This window comes from Phocoena phocoena, chromosome 5, assembly GCF_963924675.1.
Source record: "Phocoena phocoena chromosome 5, mPhoPho1.1, whole genome shotgun sequence".
In the NCBI taxonomy this organism is placed as follows: domain Eukaryota; kingdom Metazoa; phylum Chordata; class Mammalia; order Artiodactyla; family Phocoenidae; genus Phocoena; species Phocoena phocoena.
Window position 1 is genome coordinate 35,514,415 of NC_089223.1, and position 22,143 is coordinate 35,536,557.

Sequence of the window (22,143 nt, forward strand, 5' to 3'; positions counted from 1 at the left end):
TGCTTATTTTCTCAATAGTTTGAAGGTAGTATTTCATATAGTGGGTTCTACCCTCTCACATCCTTCCTTTCAATGTTCGAAACACAACAGTACTCCTAAGTGTGTCGTAAAGACATTTTACCATGGTCCTCTGGTGATTTTATGGAAGAATGTCAACATTTGACAGCCACCATTTGACGAAGGGCACGTCACTCTTCTGAACATTAGCTGAAAGATTCTGATCTTTTCGAAGAATGGATTAGAAGCTAAATCCTCAGAGACAAACATACAGCCCTCTGTGCACTCATGCATGAAGATCTTGAACAGCTAGGGGAATTTAATAGCCCTAGGCTTTATGTGAGAGTTTATGAATCGGAAGTTGGGATGAGAATTTAAGTATTGCAGACCCAAGCTTTTCCAAAGGTCTACATGTCTTTAGCTAGATTATATAGAAAAAAATAAAATTCTAGTTAATTATGGCTTTGTAGATACTAACTCTAAGCATATCCTACCCATTTTAATTACAATATTAACTTTAAGCTTTCAAATTACATTAGCAAAATCCAAAATAGATAATCCAAGAAACAAAGAATCTCTTGTTTTCTAGAATAGACTCAGATCTATGTATTGTTTTTGTACTCTAGTCTTCGTATTTATTTCTGTCTCACCGTCAAGTGCTAAAAGACAGAACGCTTAATTCAGGTAACTTTAAGTCTGGCCAGTGAATCACATCAAAATCCATTTGTACTAAAGCGCTTGTGAATGAGTCTTACTACTTTCTGGATGGCTACTGGCTTAGAATTTTCTTTCTTTTCAACTGTCTTCTTAAAGACTGTGCATAAGAATGAGGGGGTATTTGGGAAGTATCCCCTGAGATTTTCACAGATGCAAGTCTGCAGTGCATGAATGGTCAATGTAGTGGCCACAACCATGGCTTCTGAAGTCAAGTCTGGCCCCGTGGGTCTGAGGTAACTTCACCTCTCAGACAATTCCCACAAATATAAATGGAAAAAAATGGCATCTACGTCAGATCGATAAGTGAGACCATGCACAATTCAGGGTGTACTGTCAGTGCTCAGTAAAACGTAACTAAGTATGAAAGAAAATTAGAATGTACCAAGTTGTTTAAAAATGTTTAGCACCATTTTCAACAGTAGGTGTCGCTCTCTCCCTAAGTGCTGGAAGGAGTTGCCTTGTTAGTTCAGACACCTGTGTGTTCCAGGAGTATTAGGGAATGAAAGCAGATGATAAAAGAATTCCCTTATATACCTTACAACTAAACAGCACAGTTTTAGGTACAGCCCCCAACTTGCTGTTTGAGATTTAAGAGATTGATTAAATAGACACACACACACACACACACACACACACACACACAGCAGTAAGGGTTGGAAAGGGAGAATGAAAAAGGCCATAGAACCAGGTACTAGTTAGAAAACACGGTCTAGCAAGAGTCTCAGCTGTAACTTTCTCAACTCTTATTTGAACCTCTTTACTGTGTGTTAAAAAAAAAAAAAGAAAAAAGAAAAAAGAAACCAGAAGATGGCTCCATATTTTTTAAAAATTACCATTTGGTACTACTGTATACAAAGTTAGAATTATCACCTCTTGCCTTAAATTAGACTCTAGATACTTGAAATTAAACCAGCCCTAAAAAGTTTAGCTCCATTCTTCTTTACATTTTCTAAGTGGAGAAAAGAGCTGCTTCGATATCTTCCATTTTATTAGGTCAATAGAATTTCCCACAATAGGTAGCCTGATAAATACATGTTGAGACTGCCAAAAGTTTAGCAAAGGAAGCACTTAAAAAGATAAAAACTATTCCTTTTATGACAAAATTTAATAATTTAGTGATTTCTGTACTTTTCCTGAAAAGAATAAAAGGTGACAAATGATGTTCAAAATTGGAAACCAAATAATCAAACAAAATCACATTTATTTCAATAGCTCCAAGTGCAAATACAGCAAATCAGTACACAAAGTTTCAAGATACAGCTTTAAGTATAATGGAAACTTGATATACAAAAAAGAAAGGGTAAATAGCAGAAATAAAGCTCAATGTTTAAAAAATTCAAGTAACCTGAAAACCTTTAGACTAAAATAGTCTTTCATCAATTCAGAAATGCCTTAATTTATAGATAAGAGTAGTACATTACAGTCAAAAAGGACTTCTCAGAAAGAGAATCACCCCAAACTGGTCAGCTCCAGATAAGAGCAGAAATTCCCGGTGCTGGCTATTTCAGAGTTAGCACTCACTCACACTATACAGATTGGTGTGGTTCAACCCATGGCATCTGATCTTTAAGCAAATTCCAAAATAGTGTTTAAAGTTCAGTACTACTAAGAGTTCTTGAAATGGCCACTACATATTTAAAAGGTTTGAAGACCAATTTCAGCTTCAGGCCTATGGTACAACTTGGGAAAAAGACATACATTAATATTCCTTCCATTACTTAAATCCTTTTTGTAAAGTTAGCAACATGGCCTTTAAAGCTTCCTCAGGGAAACTGTACTTAAACATATAAAAGTTCCCACTAGGAAGATAATTAGAAGTTGTTAATGTTCTTTTTATCACTTAGCAATCAAGACACATGTTTATTTCCACTCCCCAGAAGCAATGTTAGCTACTAGCTTCAATTCAGGAAATGTGTATCTGCAGGAAGGTTTATGTGAGATGCTTATTCAGTCTTTTTCTCAACCTTCTTCATTTTCTCAATGTAGGCAGTAAATTGAGAGTCTGTTCCAAAAAGTCTATCCCACCATGTAAATGTCGAAGCATAGTTTCCAATGAAGTTCATGTGGTGGAAATCGTGATGCCGAGAACCAGCATAGAAAGGAATGAGATTTAAAGGGTTGAGAGGAATGTCATAACCACTGAAATAAAAATGATAAAGAGTATTAAGAAAGTAAATACACCTTAATCGACATTTTCATTGATAGTAATATGCTTGTTAACCATTCAAATAACATTCCACTTTACCTAAGTCACTTATTTCTGACATGTTTACAAAAGACAAAAACTCACAGCAAATGGTGCATAGTCTAGAAACCACTTTAAGAAATAAAAAAAAACGTCAACAATTAATAGACATTAGTATTACACATCAGGGGATGAAAGAAGGGTTATAGTAATGAATCTTTAGACATAGATTTTCATGACTTTTTTTTTTCTGTTTTAGAAGACTTTCTCTCCATAGTTTGTAATAACACCCATAATACTACATATTTTTTAGTTAAAGTTATATGAAATTAGTACCAAGCATTACAAAGGTTAAACCTGAGGATTACTGTTTTGCAACTTCTTTTAGAGTACCCACCTTTATTTCTAACTACAAGTCTAAAATCTGATATCTACAATTATACCAGTCTGAATCACCCCAATCCTTCCTTAAGGAGTATGAAGGGGGAAGGAAGGAGAAAAGAGCAATGGAAGGAAAGACTGAAGGAAACACCATCTACCACTTTTCTGCCTAAGACTAGAAGCATTAATTTTGCTACTTTAGTGACTCAGAAACAATTCCTAGAATTTCATATTCTGCTTTCACAGATGAAAATTCCCAAATAAAAATGCAATAAATATATAATCATTTTTAAATGATGAAAAATTAGGATACTAGGAATTTGAAAAGGCATTTAATAGAAATAATTTACCAAAACATGCCTTCCAATCAACAGAAAGGAAGCATGTGAAATATGAACATATCACAAGCAGTTTTCATCAGTGCTGGGCAGTGGAGTACACAAATGTTTTATTCAGTGAATCCATTCGGTGGATGTTTCAATATTTTTTTCAAGTAAGAGTTAGGTTTAGGTTCATTACAGAAGGATAAAGTAATTGCTGCTCCTGAATTACAGTATTTAACCAAATTTTTAAGAAAACAACAAGAATATTTTCATTTGAACAATGTTTCAGGAAGACTCTGCAAGGCATGAAATCCAAAACGCAAGAGGGAAGAGATATGGGAACATACGTATATGTATAACTGATTCACTTTGTTATAAAGCAGAAACTAACATACCATTGTAAAGCAATTATACCCCAATAAAGATGTAAAAAAAAAAAAACTGACAGATTTTACTACATAAAAATTGAATACTTCACAACTGCAAAAGAACCATCAAGAGTTAAAATTCAAATGACAGATGGAGAGAAAATATTTACAACATAGGTAACAAACAAAGCTTATACATGAACCAATAGGTTATAAAACGTATAGCCTTAACAGAAAAACTGGTAAATGATATAAAATGGTAATTCAAAGAAAAAATTACTGTTGGTCAACAAGCACAAAGACAGGTTGAGCAGAAGGACGTGCTCTCACTCCCTCTTGTGAGAGCACTGGAATCACAACTAACTGCTGAACAATCATCGACAGGAAGACACTGGAACTCACCAAACAAGATACCCCACATCCAAAGACAAAGGAAAAGCTGCAATGAGATGGTAAGAGGGGCACAATCACAATAAAATCAAATCCCATAACCGCTGGGTGGGTGACTCACAAACCAGAGAACACTTATACCACAGAAGTACACCCACTGGAGTGAAGGTTCTGAGCCCCACATCAGGCTTCCCAACCTGGGGGTCCAGCAATGGGAGGAGGAAGTCCCAGATTCAGACTTTGAAGGCTAGCAAGATTTGACTGTGGGACCCCGACTAGACTGTGGGAAACAGAGACTCGACTCGTGGAAGACACACACAAAGCAGTGTGTGCATCAGACCCAGGGGAAGGAGCACTGACCCCATAGGAGACTGAACTAGATGTACCTGCTAGTGTTAGAGGGTCTCCTGCAGAGGCGGAGGGTGACTGTGGCTCACTGTGGGGACAAGGACATTGGCAGCAGAAGTTCTGGGAAGCACTCCTTGGTGTGAGCCCTCCCAGAGTCTGCCATTAGCCCCACCAAAGAGCCTCTAGGCTCCAGTGCTGCCTCAGGCCAAACAACCAACAGGCAGGGAACTTGGCCCCACCCTTCAACAGACAAATGGATTAAAGTTTTAGTGAGCTCTGTCCACAGAGCAACACCCACCTCTACCCACCATCAGTCCCTCCCATCAGGGAGCTTGCACAAGCCTCTTAGACAGCCTCATCCACCAGAGGGCAGACAGCAGAAGCAAGAAGAACTACAATCCTGCAGCCTGTGGGATGAAAACCACATTCACAGAAAGACAGACAAAATGAAAAGGCAGAGGACTATGTACCAGATGAAGGGAACAAGATAAAACCCCAGAAAAACAACTAAATGAAGTGGAGATAGGCAACCTTCCAGAAAAAGAATTCAGAATAATGATAGTGAAGATGATCCAGGACCTCGGAAAAAGAATGGAGGCAAAGATCAAGAAGAGACAAGAAATGTTTAACAAAGACCTAGAAGAATAAAAGAATAAACAAACAGAGATGAATAATACAATAACTGAAATGAAAAATACACTAGAAGGAATAAACAGCAGAATAACTGAGGCAGAAGAATGGATAAGTGATCTGGAAGGTAGAATGGTGGAATTCACTGCCACGAAACAGAATAAAGACCAAAAAGAAATGAAGATAGCCTAAGAGACCTCTGGGACAACCTTAAATGCACCAACATTTTAATTATAGGGGTCCCAGAAGGAGAAGAGAGAAAGGACCCAAGAAGATACCTGAAGAGATTACAGTCGAAAACTTCCCTAACATGGGAAAGGAAAGAGCCACCCAAGTCCAGGAAGTGCAGAGAGCCCCAGGCAGGATAAACCCAGGGAGAAACATGCCAAGACACACAGTAATCAAATTGACAAAAATTAAAGACAAAGAAAAATTATTAAAAGCAACCAGGGGGCTTCCCTGGTGGCACAGTGGTTGAGAGTCTGCCTGCCGATGCAGGGGACATGGGTTCGTGACCCGGTCCGGGAAGATCCCACATGCCGCGGAGCGGCTGGGCCCGTGAGCCATGGCCACTGAGCCTGCGCGTCCGGAGCCTGTGCTCCACAACGGGAGAGGCCACAGCAGTGAGAGGCCCGTGTACCGAAAAAAAAAAAAAAAAAAGCAACAAGGAAGGGCTTCCCTGGTGGCGCAGTGGTTGAGAATCTGCCTGCTAATGCAGGGGACACGGGTTCGAGCCCTGGTCTGGGAAGATCCCACATGCCGCGGAGCAACTAGGCCCATGAGCCACAATTACTGAGCCTGCGCGTCTGGAGCCTGTGCTCCACAACAAGAGAGGCCACGACAGTGAGAGGCCCGTGCACCGCGATGAAGAGTGGCCCCCGCTTGCCATAACTAGAGAAAGCCCTCGTACCGAAATGTAGACCCAACACAGCCAAAAATAAAAATAAATAAATTAAAAGAAAACTCAACATTAAAAAAAAAAACAAAAAAAAAAACAAGGGAAAAACAACAAATAACATACAAGGTCACCCCATAAGGTTAACAGCTGATCTCTCTGCAGAAATTCTACAAGCCAGAAGGGAGTGGCATGATATAGTTAAAATGATGAAGGGGAAGAACCTACATCCAAGGTTACTCTACCTGGCAAGGATCTCATTCAGATTCAACAGAGAAATCAAAAGCTTTACAGATAAGCAAAAGCTAAGAGAATTCAGCACCACCAAACCAGCTCTATAGCAAACGCTAAAGGAACTTCTCTAAGTGGGAAACACAAGAGAAGAAAAGGACCTACAAAAACAATGCCCAAACAATTAAGAAAATGGTAATAGGAACATAAATATCAAGAATTACCTTAAATGTGAATGGATTAAATGCTCCACCCAAAAGACACAGGCTCCCTGAATGAATAAAAAAACAAAACCCGTATATATGCTGTCTACAAGACATCCACTTCAGACCTAGGTACACATACAGACTGAAAGTGAGGGGATGGAAAAAGATATTCCATGCAAATGGAAATCATAAGAAAGCTGGAGTAGCAATACTCACATCAGATAAAGTAGACTTTAAAATAAAGAATGTTATGAGAGACAAGGAAGGACACTACACAATATCAAGGGATCAATCCAAGAAGAAGATATAACAATTATAAATATATAAGCATCCCACATAGGAGCACCTCAATACATAAGGCAAATACTAACAGCTATAAAAGAGGAAACTGACAGTAATGCAATAATGATGGGGGACTTTAACACCTCACTTACACCAATGGACAGATCATCCAGACAGAAAATTAATAAGGAAACAGAAGCTTTAAATGACACAATAGACCAGATAGATTTAATTGATATTTATAGGACATTCCACCTGAAAAGAGCAGATTATACTTTCTTCAAGTGCACATGGAACATTCTCCAGGATAGATCACATCTTGGGCCACAAATCAAGCCTCAGTAAATTTAAGAAAACCAAAATCATATCAAGCATGTTTTCTGACAACAACGCTATGAGATTAGATATCAATTAAAAGGGAAAAAAAATGTAAAAAACACAAACACATGGAGGCTAAACAATACGTTACTAAATAACCAAGAGATCACTGAGGAAATGAAAGAGAAAATCAAAATATACCTAGAAACAAATGACAATAAAAACACGACAGCCCAAAACCTATGGGATGCAGCAAAAGCTGTTCTAAGAGGGAAGTTTATAGCTATACAATCCTACCTCAAGAAACAAGAAAATTCCCAAATAAACAATCTAACCTTACACCTAAAGGAACTAGAGAAAGAAGAACCAACAAAACCCAAAGTTAGTAGACGGAAAGAAATCATAAAGATCAGAGCAGAAATAAATGTAATAGAAACAAAGAAAACAATAGCAAAGATCAATAAAACTAAAAGCTGGTCCTTTGAGAACATAAACAAAATTGATAAACCTTTAGCCAGACTCATCAAGAAAAAGAGGAAGAGGACTCAAATCAAAATTACAAATGAAAAAGGAGAAGTTACAACAGACACTGCAGAAGTACAAAGCATCATATGAGACTACTACAAGCAAATCTCTGACAATAAAACGGACAACCTGCCAGAAATGGACAAATTCTTAGAAAGGTAAAACCTTCCAAGAATGAACCAGGAAGAAATAGAAAATATGAACAAGCCAGTCACAAGTAATGAAATTGAAACTGTGATTAAAAATTTTCCAACAAACAAAAGTCCAGGACCAGACGGCTTCACAGGTAAATTCTATCAAACATTTAGAGAAGAGCTAACACCCATCCTTCTCAAACTCTTCCAAAACACTGCAGAGGAAGGAACACTCCCAAACTCACGCTATAAGGCCACCATCACTGTGATACCAACACCAGACAAAGATACTACAAAAAAAGAAAATTACAGAGCAATATCACTGATTAATATAGATGCAAAAATCCTCAACAAATTACTAGCAAACAGAATCCAACAACACAGTAAAAGGATCATACATAAGGCAAATGTTAACAGCTATAAAAGAGGAAATTGACAGTAACGCAATAATAGTGGGGGACTTTCAAGAAAGTGGGCACAGAGGGAACCTACCTCAACATAATAAAGGCCATATATGACAAACCCACAGCAAACACCATTCTCAATGGTGAAAAACTGAAAGCATTTCCTCTAAGATCAGGAACAACACAAGGATGTCCACTCTCACCACTATTATTCAACATAGCTTTGGAAGTCCTAGCTGTGGCAATCAGAGAAGAAAAAGAAATAAAAGGAATACAAATTGCAAAACAGAAGTAAAACTGTCACTGTTTGCAGATGACATGATACTATACACAGATAATCCTAAAGATGCTACCAGAAAACTACTAGAGCTAACCAATGAATTTGGTAAAGTCCCAGGATACAAAATTAATGCACAGAAATCTCTTACATTCCTATACACTAACAATGAAAGATCAGAAAGAGAAATTAAGGAAACAATCTCCCATTCACCATTGCACCAAAAAGAATAAAATACCTAGGAATAAACCTACCTAAGGAGGTAAAAGACCTGTACTCAGACAACTATAAGACACTGATGAAAGAAATCAATGATGACACAAACAGATGGAGAGATATACCATGTTCTTGGATGGGAAGAATCAATATTGAGAAAATGACTATACTACCCAAAGCAATCTACAGATTCAATGAAATCCTTATCAAATTACCAATGGCATTTTTTATAGAACCAGAACAAAAAATCTTACAATTTGTATGGAGACACAAAAGACCCCGAATTGCCAAAGCATCCTGAAGGGAGAAAACAGAGCTGGGGGAATCAGACTCCCTGACTTCAGTCCATACTACAAAGCTACAGTAGTCAAGAAAATTTGGTACTGGCACAAAAACAGAGATATAGATCAATGGAACAGGATAGAAAGCCCAGAGATAAACCCACGCACCTATGGTCAACTAATCTATGACACAGGAGGCAAGGATACACAATGGAGAAAAGACAGTCTCTTCAATAAGTGGTGCTGGGAAAACTGGACAGCTACATGTAAAAGAATGAAATTAGAACACTCCCCAACAACAATACACAAAAATAAACTCAATATGGATTAAAGACCTAATGTTAAGACCGGCCACTATAAAACTCTTAGAGGAAAACACAGGAAGAACACTCTTTGACATAAATCACAGCACGATCTTCTTTGACCCACCTCCTAGAGTAATGGAAATTAAAAAAAAATAAACAAATGGGGCCTAATGAAACTTAAAAGCTTTTGCACAGGAAAGGAAACTATAAACAAGACGAAAAGACAACCCTCAGAATGGGAGAAAATATTTGCAAACAAATCAACAGACAAAGGATTAATCTCCAAAATATATAAACAGCTCATGCAGCTCAATATTAAAAAAAACAAACAACCCAATCCAAAAATGGGCAGAAGACCTAAATAGACATTTCTCCAAAGAAGACATACAGATGGCCAAGAAGCACATGAAAAGCTGCTCAACATCATTAATTATTAGAGAAATGCAAATCAAAACTACAATGAGGTATCACCTCACACCAGTTAGAATTGGCATCATCAGAAAATCTACAAACAACAAATGTTGGAGAGGGTGTGGAAAAAAGGGAACCCTCTTGTACTGTTGGTGGGAATGTAAACTGATATAGCCACTAAGGAGAACAGTATGGAGGTTCCTTAAGAAACTAAAAATAGAATTACCATATGACCCAGCAATCCCACTACTGGGCATATACCCAGAGAAAACCATAATCCAAAAAGACACATGCACCCCAATGTTCAGTGCAGGCACTGTTTACAATAGCCAGGTCATGGAAACAACCTAAATGTCCATCGACAGAGGAATGGATAAAGAAGATGTGGTACATATATACAATGAAATATTACTCAGCCATAAGAAGGAATGAAATTGGGTCCTTTGCAGATACGTGGATGGACTTAGAGACTGTCATACAGAGTGAAGTAAGTCAGAAAGAGAAAAACAAACATCGTATATTAACGCATGTATGTGGAATCTAGAAAAATGGTACAGATGAACCAGGTTTGCAAGGCAGAAATAGAGACACAGATGTAGAGAACAAACGTAGACACCAAGCGGGCGGGGTGGGGTGGTGGTGGTGGGATGAATCGGGAGACTGGGAAAAAAAAAGAAAAAACCCAGCACAAAGCCAGCCATGCAGCCTCACCAGCCCCTGGGGAATGCAGTGCATAACCCTGAAGGCTCTCTGCCCTCCTACTGACCAAGATTAACAAGACTGTAATGTTCAGTTTGCAAAGGGTGTTGGGTGCAGGGAAAGCATTCTTACAGGTTCCTGCTGGGCATGTAGAGAGGGGCCCTTTTGGAGGGCAGTTCTGCAGCACTTATCAGAATTTTATTTCGTTTTCTCAAATGATACATGAATATACTCTCACCATAAAAATGACAACAGCCATAGATAGGAATGTAAAAAAACCCAAAAATTATTATTTGAACTTTTATCCAATGATTATGTTCTCCTGTTTATTAAAAATAGTAACATTAACAAGGTTAACTTCTCCTATTACTCTACTTAGGGAAAAAGATAACCTATGACAATGATTATGGTGCATGAAATGGGTGAAGGTGGTCAAAAGGTATGAACTTCCAGTTATAAGATGAATAAGTCTTGGACATGTAATGTACAGCATGGAGGCTGAAATCAACAATCCTGTGAATCTGAAAGTTGCTAAGAGAGTAGATCTTAAGAGTTCTCGAATTTGTAACTCTGTGTAGAGATGAACAGTGTGGTGAGCATTTTGCAATATATACATATATCAAACCATTATGTTGCACACCTAAAACACAATGTTACATGTCAGTTACATTTCAATTAAAAAAAAAAAAAACAGAAATAAAGATAATCTATGACCATGAAAAAAGGATATTTTATGATACTTTTACCTGAATAGAAACCATAGCTTACCTATGGACATCAATAGTTTCTATCAAACGAATGGTTACCCAGGCCCAAAGAAGAATAACATGATCACATAAAAGCATGATTCCAATGAAAAATCCAGTTCCAAGAATTAAGGTTTCCAGAGGATGTGCATATTCAGCTTCCATTCCAAATGGAGCCTAAAATAAGTAAGAATTGCTTAATATATTGTGATGGTTAATTTTATGTGTCAACTTATCTAGGCCATGGTGCCCAGCTGCTTGGTCAAACACCAGTCTAGATGCTGGTGTGAAGGTCTTTTTTAGATGTGATTAACAGTTAAGTCAGTAGACCATGAGTAAAGAAGAGGACCCTCCATAACCCAGGTGAGCTTCATCCAATCAGATGAAGGCCTTAAAAGCAAAGACTGACACTTCCCAAGAAAGATGGAATTCTCAAGACTACAATACAGAAACCCTGCCTGGTTTCCAGCCTGCTGCTGCCCTAAGGAATTGAGATCCAGGCCTGCAACATCAACTCTCACCTGCGTTTCCAACCTGTGAGCTGCCCTACAGATTTGATTCACCAGCCCCCACAAGTGCATGAACCAGTTCCTTAAAATAAATCTGTGTGTGTGTGTGTGTGTGTGTGTGTGTGTGTGTGGAGAACCCTAATATATATATTCTAATTTATCTATGTATATCGTTTTATAAAATTATATCTCTTCTATATGTTATGATAGTACAGTCATCCCTAGGTATCCCAGGGGGATTGGTTCCAGGACTCCCATGGATACCAAACTCCAAGGATGCTCAAGTCCCTTATATAAAATGGAGCAGTATTTGCATATAACCTATGCACATCCTCCCATATACTTTAAATCATCTATAGATTATTTATAATATCTAATACAATGTAAATGCTATGTAATTGTTGTAAATACAATTTAAACGTTATGTAAATAGTTGTCCACTCGAGGCAAATTCAAGTTTTGCCTTTCGGAACTTTCTGGAATTTTTTCCCCAAATATTTTCAATCCTCAGTTGGTTGAATTCATGAATTCAGAACCCATGGATAGTGAGGATCAACTATATATCTAGCCATACATATATAAACATTAACAGTAATTCTCAATAAAAATGTTTTTTTGTTCTTACCAAACATTAAAAGGTCTAGGGATGTCCTTAAAACAATCTACTTTAATAGCTGTCTTTGATGGTTTGAGATAAAGGCATTAAACAATTGACTTGAATTCTAATTTTGGTTTATGCACCTGAATTTGTTCTGCCAAGAAAGGGATGTTTGGTTTATCATATCATGTAATTAGGATCAATGCAGAACATACCAAAATAACAAATTTGACAAAGCTAACATCAAAGCAGTTCTGATAAAAATCACTGTTTTGTGGGAAGGAGTTAGCAATGATGTGGAAATGTGTTAAAACTAACTTGGAAATTGTTTTAGGAATTTAACGATTCAAGGTTTGTTGTTTTGGGTTCCCACTTAAATGACCTTAACAGCACTAGAGGCCTCTATCAAACTGCCAGGGACCCAACTGTGTGAGGATAGTGCTCTGGACCCAAAGACAAAAATGAACGATTTGACGTAACATTTTTCTTTCAGGTCTCAATTTACCATGAAATTAAGATATTAAAGAAAATCTGTAGAACTCCCTTTGTATTTAGGTGTGTGTGTATTATATTCTTAACAATCATGCCAAAGGAAAAAGAAATAAAAACATCACTGACAGTTTTTTTTAAAGTCCAGGAGATTTTTTTTTTAAATGACATTTTTGCTTCTAATAGAAAAAAATGGATTAAATATAGTTCTAACATACCTGAAACTCATGATGAATTTTATGAATATGCTTATATATTCTTTTGTGGTGTAAGAGCCTATGCAGGAAATAGTGCCAGGTATCCTCAATCACTGCACAGCCAAAGCATCTTGCCAAAAGCAGGTACCTTTAAGATGAAAATACTGTAATGAGGATTAAATAACTTTTACTTAAACAATCTAGACTTTTACCTGGGATCACTGCTGGAGACACTGCATAAAAGCAAATACCAGCTTGACCTAACTGGTTTTATTGATCAACAAATTCTCAAAACAATACATATAGATGCAAGCTAGCTATATGATACCACCTGAAGAAGGGTTAAAGAAGCTGACCACCATACCAATTCTAATTCGCTTAAAAAAAAGTCACAGGTATAAAGTCAGAGTTAAGAAACAAAACTCAAAACTTCTAGGAAAAGAGTAACATTGATAAACGACTTGAATTAAGATTAATAAGAGTAAAATCATCGTTTTTTTCCTGACAAAGAGAAGCATATAAGTGCAATGGGCAAAATATATTTTATATACATAGGAACACATACACAGAAATTCTTTTATATGTTGAATATACAGTAATAGGAAAAGCACTATCTATATACTGTACATCTGTATTCAGGTTAAGTCAGAACAGAGAGTTGAATACAAATAGTATTTGAACACAAATATTTATACTCAGATAATATATATTTCTGTCTGTATGGACATAATTTTTATAAACTTCACAAACTATTCTCTCATTTTTTCTTTCATTTTAGACTTAAAATGCAATATATTTTTTCTTGGCATAAGCATGTGTATCTGTATACAATCATATAATGGATGCTATGGAAACTCCTGATGCAAGAAACTCACCTTCCAATGAAAATATTACACTAAAATATAGATACATATAAAAATGGGGACATTTTAAGTTTCTGTTACAGTTTACTTTTCTACGTTTTATTTATTTCCAAAGTTTAGAAGAAACAAACAATGACCAAATGAAGAAAGAAAATAACATTAAGGATATTTTAATTGAATGATAAACCATGACTGAGTATAAAAAGCAAATCTTCATCTACATACCATCTTGGCATTGTTTCCCAATCATAAGGAATATTGAAATACTCTGTAAAATAATAGGTTCCACAAATCAAAGGAAGCTGGATACAAAAGTGATTAAAGAGAAGTACTTTAAAACATTTCCATTGATTTTCCCAAGTTTCTGGTTTATCCTATGGAGAAAAAAAATCAAAATATTTAGTATTAGCCTCTGCTATCAGGAGTTTCACCTGAAAACTAGAAGTAAATTCCTAGCTTTTTCTCTAACGTTTAAATGGGGACGTAAGTTTATGTTATTTAATTAATCCATGTTATGTGAATTCTATATTATAATTGCTGTGTTACAGTAACTAAGGTCCAGGAACCACAACACACACACACACACACACACACACTTCTAAAACCTTGACAACTATCGATATCATCACTACTTTAAATAGGTGAAGAAATTGTCAATAGACAAACCCAGGCATAACGGTCCCGATGATCTCTACAAACCAAAGGAGCACTACAAAACGAATAACTCTTGTCTTTGCTGTCCACAGATCATTTACTTCTTTTATCAGGAATGCCAGAGAGGAAGAAATGTGTTACGCTAAGATCACAGTTGGGTTCTCCCAATTGCTGAGACAGCTGCACACATAGCATTGGAAGCCTTATTACACAGGTAAATCAACACTGCCAGCCATTCAGCGGTTTTCATTCCCAGAAATAAGTGCATTTTTGTTCTTATACATTGACAGAATTAGAAACTCTCTGAGCTGGAAGAACTGAGAAAACAAATGTGTCCAGTGGTTCCCAAAGAACGGAGAGCTACTGCCCACAGATGAAGTTCACAGATTAAAGTCAAAATGAGGAAGTGAGATTACTGTAGTGAAACGTTCACAAAACCTCATCAGGATTATCGACTTGCTTAACAAGCCATATATAAAAGTCTAAAATTTATTCAATTTAAAGGGGTGCAATTAGTTAAAAAGTGCTTTTGGTTTTACAAAAAGATGGTGATAATAGTTATTGCTCTGTTTTAAATGTCCTTACCTAAAAATTCAGAAACTTACCAATGCAAGTGTTTTAACTGAACCGTAATATTCCAAGGATGAAACCACTGACCTCAGCAGAGGCCCAGAGGTCTACCTCCCTGCCCAGGATCACACAGACAGTTATTAGCGGAACTTGGACTAACTAAAGTCTAGGGTTCCAGTGTTGTTCTTGAAATTCTTTGGGAGAGTTACCTTCCCTGACAAAAAAGAAACAGCATTCAACTGGTAATCAGTCTGGAGAGCTGGCTCTAACCTCTGGGGCTCTGTGAAGCTCACGCCAGTCTGCTCAACAATAAAATGAGGAAATTAGGCGAGATAATTTATAATTGTCTATTTCTACTCTGAGCATGATCTGACCCCGCTCCTCCAAACTTCCAGTCTGTGATTGGGGACAAAATAAATGGAAGATTCTGGCTTGGGCAAGCAAAGGCACTCTTTTTCCCATAGAACTATGTTTAACTGACTTGTGATATCCTGGCTAGACTCTAATACTGATGTAGCTGCAGAAATTAACACAAAAGTGAATCAACTGTAACTAAAAAATCACATGTTTTACTGTTTACCAGGCCCACAGACTTCAGACAGAATGTTTTTAGTATATAAATCCTTGAGGAAGATCCCTAGAGAATTATCAAGACGTAAGACTTAAAAAAATCCTGCAAGGTCTACTTCATTAGTCTCTCATTCCTGTGAATATTCTCCCCAGTAGCAAGCATGTGCATTAGCTGTCTGTTCTGTTTCAAAGCAGAGTTTTCAGTGTTAGCTCCACCAGCAACTTTTTCCTGTACCCTCACTGTTTCAGGGTATCTGCCTTTAAAATGTGTAAACCTGTGTACACTGATTTTTTGGCTTGTTTTTTTTTTTTTTTTGTTTTGTTTTTTCAGTATGCGGGCCTCTCACTGTTGTGGCCTCTCCCGTTGCTCCGGACGCGCAGGCTCAGCGGCCATGGCTCACGGGCCCAGCCACTCCGCGGCACGTGGGACCCTCCCGGACCGGGGCGCGAACCCGTGTCCCCTGCATCGCCAGGCGGACTCTCAACCACTGTGCCACCAGGGAAGCCCTTTTGGCTTGTTTTTAAACCCCCTTATATTGTGAAAACTTGTACTGATTATCTTCACAACTAATTTTAGCATCAAAAAATCTCAAAGCAGGGACCTTAATGGTTGTGAAAGTCAAGGAAGACATGCTAAGTACAGACTTGAAGGCTTTCGATCTCTGTTTATCAGTAACTAGTTGTAAACTAGATTACTTCTTGTCCTTTCTTTTGCCACATTTTATTCTAAAGTCTTCATAAAACCTTGAATGAAACAGGCCTTTCTCTCTCTGAAAAAGTTACCACCTCTGACCAGTGAGTCAACTGTAGAGGGCAGAAGACAGACAGGGATACTTTGGCCTGGACAGCCATACAACAAATCAGCCCCATAAATAAACCAATGGGTGACCCGTGGCAGCCAGAATTCCAAACATGCACGAGAACTTACACATCCAAACTCAATTCTGCCTTTCAAAGTAGGCCTTTTTATAAGAAGTATTCTGGAAATGTTGTGCCCTTTATTTACAGTAACAGGATACTCTCCTTTAGGCCACAGCCCTTTTAATTCCTTCTCCCTTTACCCTTTGTTCTTCCCTCCTTTGGCTTGGAGTCCACAGGCAGCTGACCCTCTGCACTATCCCCAGAGAGAATCAATGTTAGTACTTGCTTAAAGTGAGACTCACTGGGAGAGGCTACAAAGAGAAGAGACTGGTCGGAGAGGATGTGTGCACTGACTGCCACCCGCCATGGACTCAATGAGTACAAACCAGTCTCCTTAGGTGAACACTCCCAAGATGCCTGCTTTCCACCAAGACTGTGTGCCCTTGAGTTTGAGTTTGGCATGACTTGTTGAAAAAAGTTAACAGTAAGCATTAGAAACTATCGTGGGTTTACCAAGTGTCAACAAATCATTTCTTTTTCTAACAAGCTGGTGCAGATTCCTTCCTGGGAACTGTGTCAAACTCATTAGTCTACACATTACTAGAGTTCACTATTTTCCCTATGTTTAAAACTGAGAAGAGGCACTGTGTATATCTCAACACGTTGCCATGCATAGCAAGCTCTCAAGAAACATTTAGTACACTGAAGTCAATACCTAGAAGCTAGGAACATCATCATTTTGGGGGGGATGATATGAATGCTGCAGAATTACCATGATATATTTAAACATATCAGGTAGAAACAAAACCTTAACAGTCTTGATCAAAGTCTCAGCATATTAACATACATTTAAGAGTTGAGACATCAAGGGCTGGAGTGAACTGCAAAATAATACTCATGAATCCCCATAACCTTCCCTTCCAGCTAATTTTAAAATTAAAATTTATGTATGATAAAACCTCTCCATAAAGTGGGTACAGAAGGAACATATCTCAACATAATACAGGCCACAGATGATAAGCCCACAGCTAACAACATACTCAATGGTGAAAAGCTGAAAACATTTCCTCTAAGATAGGAACAAGACAAGGATGACCACTTTTGCCACTTTATTCAACATAATATTGGAAGTCCTAGCCACAGCAATCAGACAAGAAAAAGAAATAAAAGGAATCCAAATTGGAAAGGAAGAAGTAAAACTGCTACTGTTTGCAGATGACATGATACTACACTATACATAGAAAATCCTAAAGATGCCACCAGAAAACTACTGGAGCTCATCAATGAATTTGGTAAAGTTGCTGGATACAAAATTAACACACAGAACAGAAAACTGTGAGACACGGATCAAAGACACTGAAAACGACACAAATAGATGTAAAGATATACTGTGTTCACGGACTGGAAGAATCAATATTGTTAAAATGACCACACTACCCAAGGCAATCTACAGATTCAATGCAATCCCTATCAAAACACCAGTGGCATTTTTCACAGAACTAGGACAAATAATTTTAAAATTTGTACATAACCACCATAAACCTCCTAGAAGAAAACATAGGCAGAATACTCTGACATAAATCGTAACAATATTTTGTTGGATCTGCCTCCTAAAGCAAAGGAAACAAAAGCAAAAATAAACAAATGGGACCTCATTAAACTTAAAAGCTTTTCTGGACAGCAAAGGAAACCTTTGACAAAACAGACAATCTGCTGAATGGGAGAAAATATTTGCACATGATATGACTGATTAGGGGTTAATATCCAAAATATACAAACAGCTTATACAATTCAACATCAAAAAAAAAAAAAAACTGATTAAAAAATGGGCATAAGACCTGAACAGACATTTTTCCAAAGAAGACATACAGATGGCCAAAAGGCACGTGAAAAGATGCTCAACACCACTAATCATCAAGGAAATGTAAATCAAAACCACAATGAGGGCTTCCCTGGTAGCGCAGTGGTTTAGAGTCCGCCTGCTGATGCAGGGGACACGGGTTCATGCCCCAGTCCGGGAAGATCCCACATGCCGCGAAGTGGCTGGGCCCGTGAGCCATGGCCGCTGAGCCTGCGTGTCCGGAGCCTGTGCTCCACAACGGGAGAGGCCACACAGTGAGAGGCCTGCGTACCGCAAAAAAACAAAACAAACAAAAAAAACCACAATGAGATTTCACCTCACACCTGTCAGAATGGCTATAATCAAAAAGACTACAAATAACAAATGTTGGCGAGGTTGTGAAGAAAAGGGAACCTTAGTACACAGTTGGTGAAATCTAAATTGGTACAGCCACTGTGGAAAACAGTATGGAGGTTCCTCAAAAAACTAAAAATAGAACTACCATATGATCCAGCAATTCCACTCCTGGGTATATATCTGAAAAAAATAAAAACACTAATCTGAAAACACCCACAACGTTCATAGCACCATTCTTACAATGGCCAAGATATGGAAGCAACCTAAGTGTCCATTAACAGATGAATGGATGAAGAAGATGTGGCATATATACACAATAGAATACTACTCGGCCATAAAAAAGAATGAAATTTTGCCATATGCAACAACATGGATGGACCTGGAAGGTATTATGCAAAGTGAAATAAGTCAGAGAAAGACAAATATGTATGTTATCACTTACATGTGGGAAAAAAACCCCAAAATAAATGAACAAATATAACAAAACAGACTCACAGATATAGAGAACAAATTAGTGGTTACCAGCAGGGAGAGGAAAGGGGGAAGGAGTGAGAGGTAGGGGATTAAGAAGTACAAGCTACTATGTACACAATAGATAAGTAACAAGGATATATTGTATAGCATAGGGAATATAGTCAATATTTTATAATAACTTTAAATGGAGCATAATGTATAAAAATTTTGAATCACAATGTTGTACATCTGAAACTAATATACTGTATATCAACTATATCTCAGTAAAAAAATTTTTTTTAATTAAAACTTATAAACCCAAATTAGATAAACATCACATCTACTTAAGGCACAATTTAACAAATTATTCTTGAAACCTTAACAATAAATGCTCTAGGGTTGTGGTGTCCAATATGGTAGCAACTAGAAATGTGGCTATTGAACATTTGAAATACAGCTAGTCTTAACTGAAATGAGCTGAAATTAGTGTAAAATATACACTGGATTTCAAAGAATAAGAATAAGAACATAACATATCCCATTAAAACTTTTAAATTTTGATTACTTACTGAAATGCAACAGTTGAGATTTATTGGATTAAATAAAATATATTGCTAACATTATTTTCCCTATTTCTTTTTACTTTTTAATGTATTCTACTAGAAAATTATACACGTGGCTTCATTGTCTGTCTATTGGACAGCGCTGATCTAGTCTATTTTGAGTTATAAAGTTATATTTACCTTAAAAATATTCAACAAGACTAATGACAATACTCCATTGCAAGTCCATCATACTCACCTTTTGAATTTTGTACTTTTTCATGTAAGGTATAAATTGAAACAAAAATCCAGGTAAACAGAACAAGAAATAAAGGACCTCATGAACTATGAGTGATCCCCATGTTGCAATCTGGAACTTTGTATAATTATTCAACATATAGTTCCAAGCATTTTTAAATGGTTCCTGCAGAGGATTCTCAGGTAAAAGTGAATCTACATATTCCACAGCCAAGGATGCTGAACTAAAGATGCTGATACTTTCATTTGTTGCCATTTTTCAAATCTCTGCAGACAGCCTTATAATTCTGCAAAAATAAGTAAATAAATAAATATATAAATAAGCAAGCTAAACAATGAAATTCTAAGAAAACAGTTTTTAAAATGCTTCTGATTAATTTTTAAATTACTATAGGAGTGCCAATCACTCAGGTCCTAAACATGATTAAAAACCCCAGTCTACAGGATGTCATCATCACCTCCATTTATGGTGTATGACTTAAAAGTCACCTGTTAACTTTCAAGAGCAGGATCTAAAGAACAATAGTGGATAAGAAATTTCAAGCCATCTTTAGAGACTTTTCAGTGTGGTCTCCAGGAAAAACTTGTAATTTCAATGAGCAATAGTTGGGTCACTTAAAACTAAAAGAATCTATAAAGAAAAAGTCGGCCAAACATGACTTCATAAAAATTAAATACTTATAATGGTGAATAAAAAGACAATCATAAATAAAGTCAAAGATCAAATGACAAACTGGGAAAAATATTTCCAAAAATTATGACAAAGGGCTACAATGAGTGCTTTAGAAAAAGCCTAAAAACCCAACAGAAAAATGACGAAGACCATTCACGGAAGGTTCACAGAAAAATAAATACAAATGCTTACTAAGCAAATAAGCAGTTCAATTTGACTCAAATAGGAAATACATCCTAAAACAAAATCTTTAAGTTTCATAATGTCCAGTACCCAGTAACAATTTGGGGAAACAGGCACCATTGTACATTGTTGATAGGAGGATTAGTCTATAAAATTCACAGTATTTATTACAACTCAAAATGAATACACCTTTTGACCCAGCAATTTTCTCACTCAAGTGTACCAAGATGAGCACACTAAGATTGAAAGAAGCATTGCTCATAATAGCAAAAAGAAAGAGAAAAAAGTAAAACAAAATGTTAAGTCCATCAACAAGAAATGAATTAAATAAATTCTATCAGGTCCTTCCAAAGACACACAGCCACATAAAAGGAGGAAGATCTACATGTTCTACATAGAAAGATGTCTAAGATACAGTGTTGTGAAACAGCAAGTTGCAGAATGTATAGCAAGAACCCCACTTATATTTTTGTGAAAAGGTTATATACTTTATGCAGTTTCGTGCATATGTACATATGACAGACACACACACAAACATAGAAAATGTACCGAAAATGCATATGTATACACGGTTGGGGGGATTATGAAGAGGAGAAAGATTTTACTTTCCATTTTATACCTTCTTACAATTTTAATTTTTTTCATGAGCATGTTTTACTTATTTAATAAATAAGCTTAATAGGTCACCAAATCAAAAACAGAAAAACTTATAAAGAATGTCACTTTCCTAAAAATGTTTACTGATGTCCCTAATTTATGAATTATGATGGGCCACTCTAAAAACAAATATATTAAGCCTCGGAAACTCTTAATAGTATTTAATGCCCCCTTCCCCCATAGACCTCTTAACATAGAGGATCCCGGGAAGCTTAGCCAGCTTCCTCAGGACTCTGAATTCACTTTGCATCCCTATTCCTCTGTCCTACTCATTCTCAAGTGACTTACAGCATGGGGACTATTGTGCCACAGCCTGTGCTCACTCACCCTCTCCTCTAAGGCTGTCTGGTCTTGTGTTCTTATCCTACCTCATCAAGAACTTGTCCATCACTTACTCTTTCTCATCTTTCCCTCTTCACTGAGTTCATCCCATCAAGTTTAAAAACATACTCAAGGGCTTCCCTGGTGGTGCAGTGGTTGAGAGTCCGCCTGCCGATGCAGGGGACACAGGTTCGCGCCCTGGTCCGGAAGGATCCCACATGCCGCAGAGCGGCTGGGCCCGTGAGCCACGGCCGCTGAGCCTGCGCGTCCGGAGCCTGT

General features: G+C 37.2%; 1 protein-coding gene across 1 annotated transcript; it reads right to left on the bottom strand.

Moving 5' to 3' along the window:
* Window positions 1-1,895: 1,895 nt before the first annotated feature.
* On the bottom strand, window positions 1,896-20,322 carry MSMO1 (methylsterol monooxygenase 1). The gene is made up of 5 exons (XM_065877796.1): window positions 20,032-20,322; window positions 14,151-14,299; window positions 13,084-13,210; window positions 11,292-11,446; window positions 1,896-2,853 (listed from the first exon to the last, which is right to left on the bottom strand). The coding sequence occupies exons 1-5, from the start codon at window positions 20,284-20,286 to the stop codon at window positions 2,658-2,660; spliced, it is 882 nt and encodes a 293-aa protein (XP_065733868.1). The 5' UTR covers window positions 20,287-20,322; the 3' UTR covers window positions 1,896-2,657.
* Between the last annotated feature and the right edge of the window lie 1,821 nt (window positions 20,323-22,143).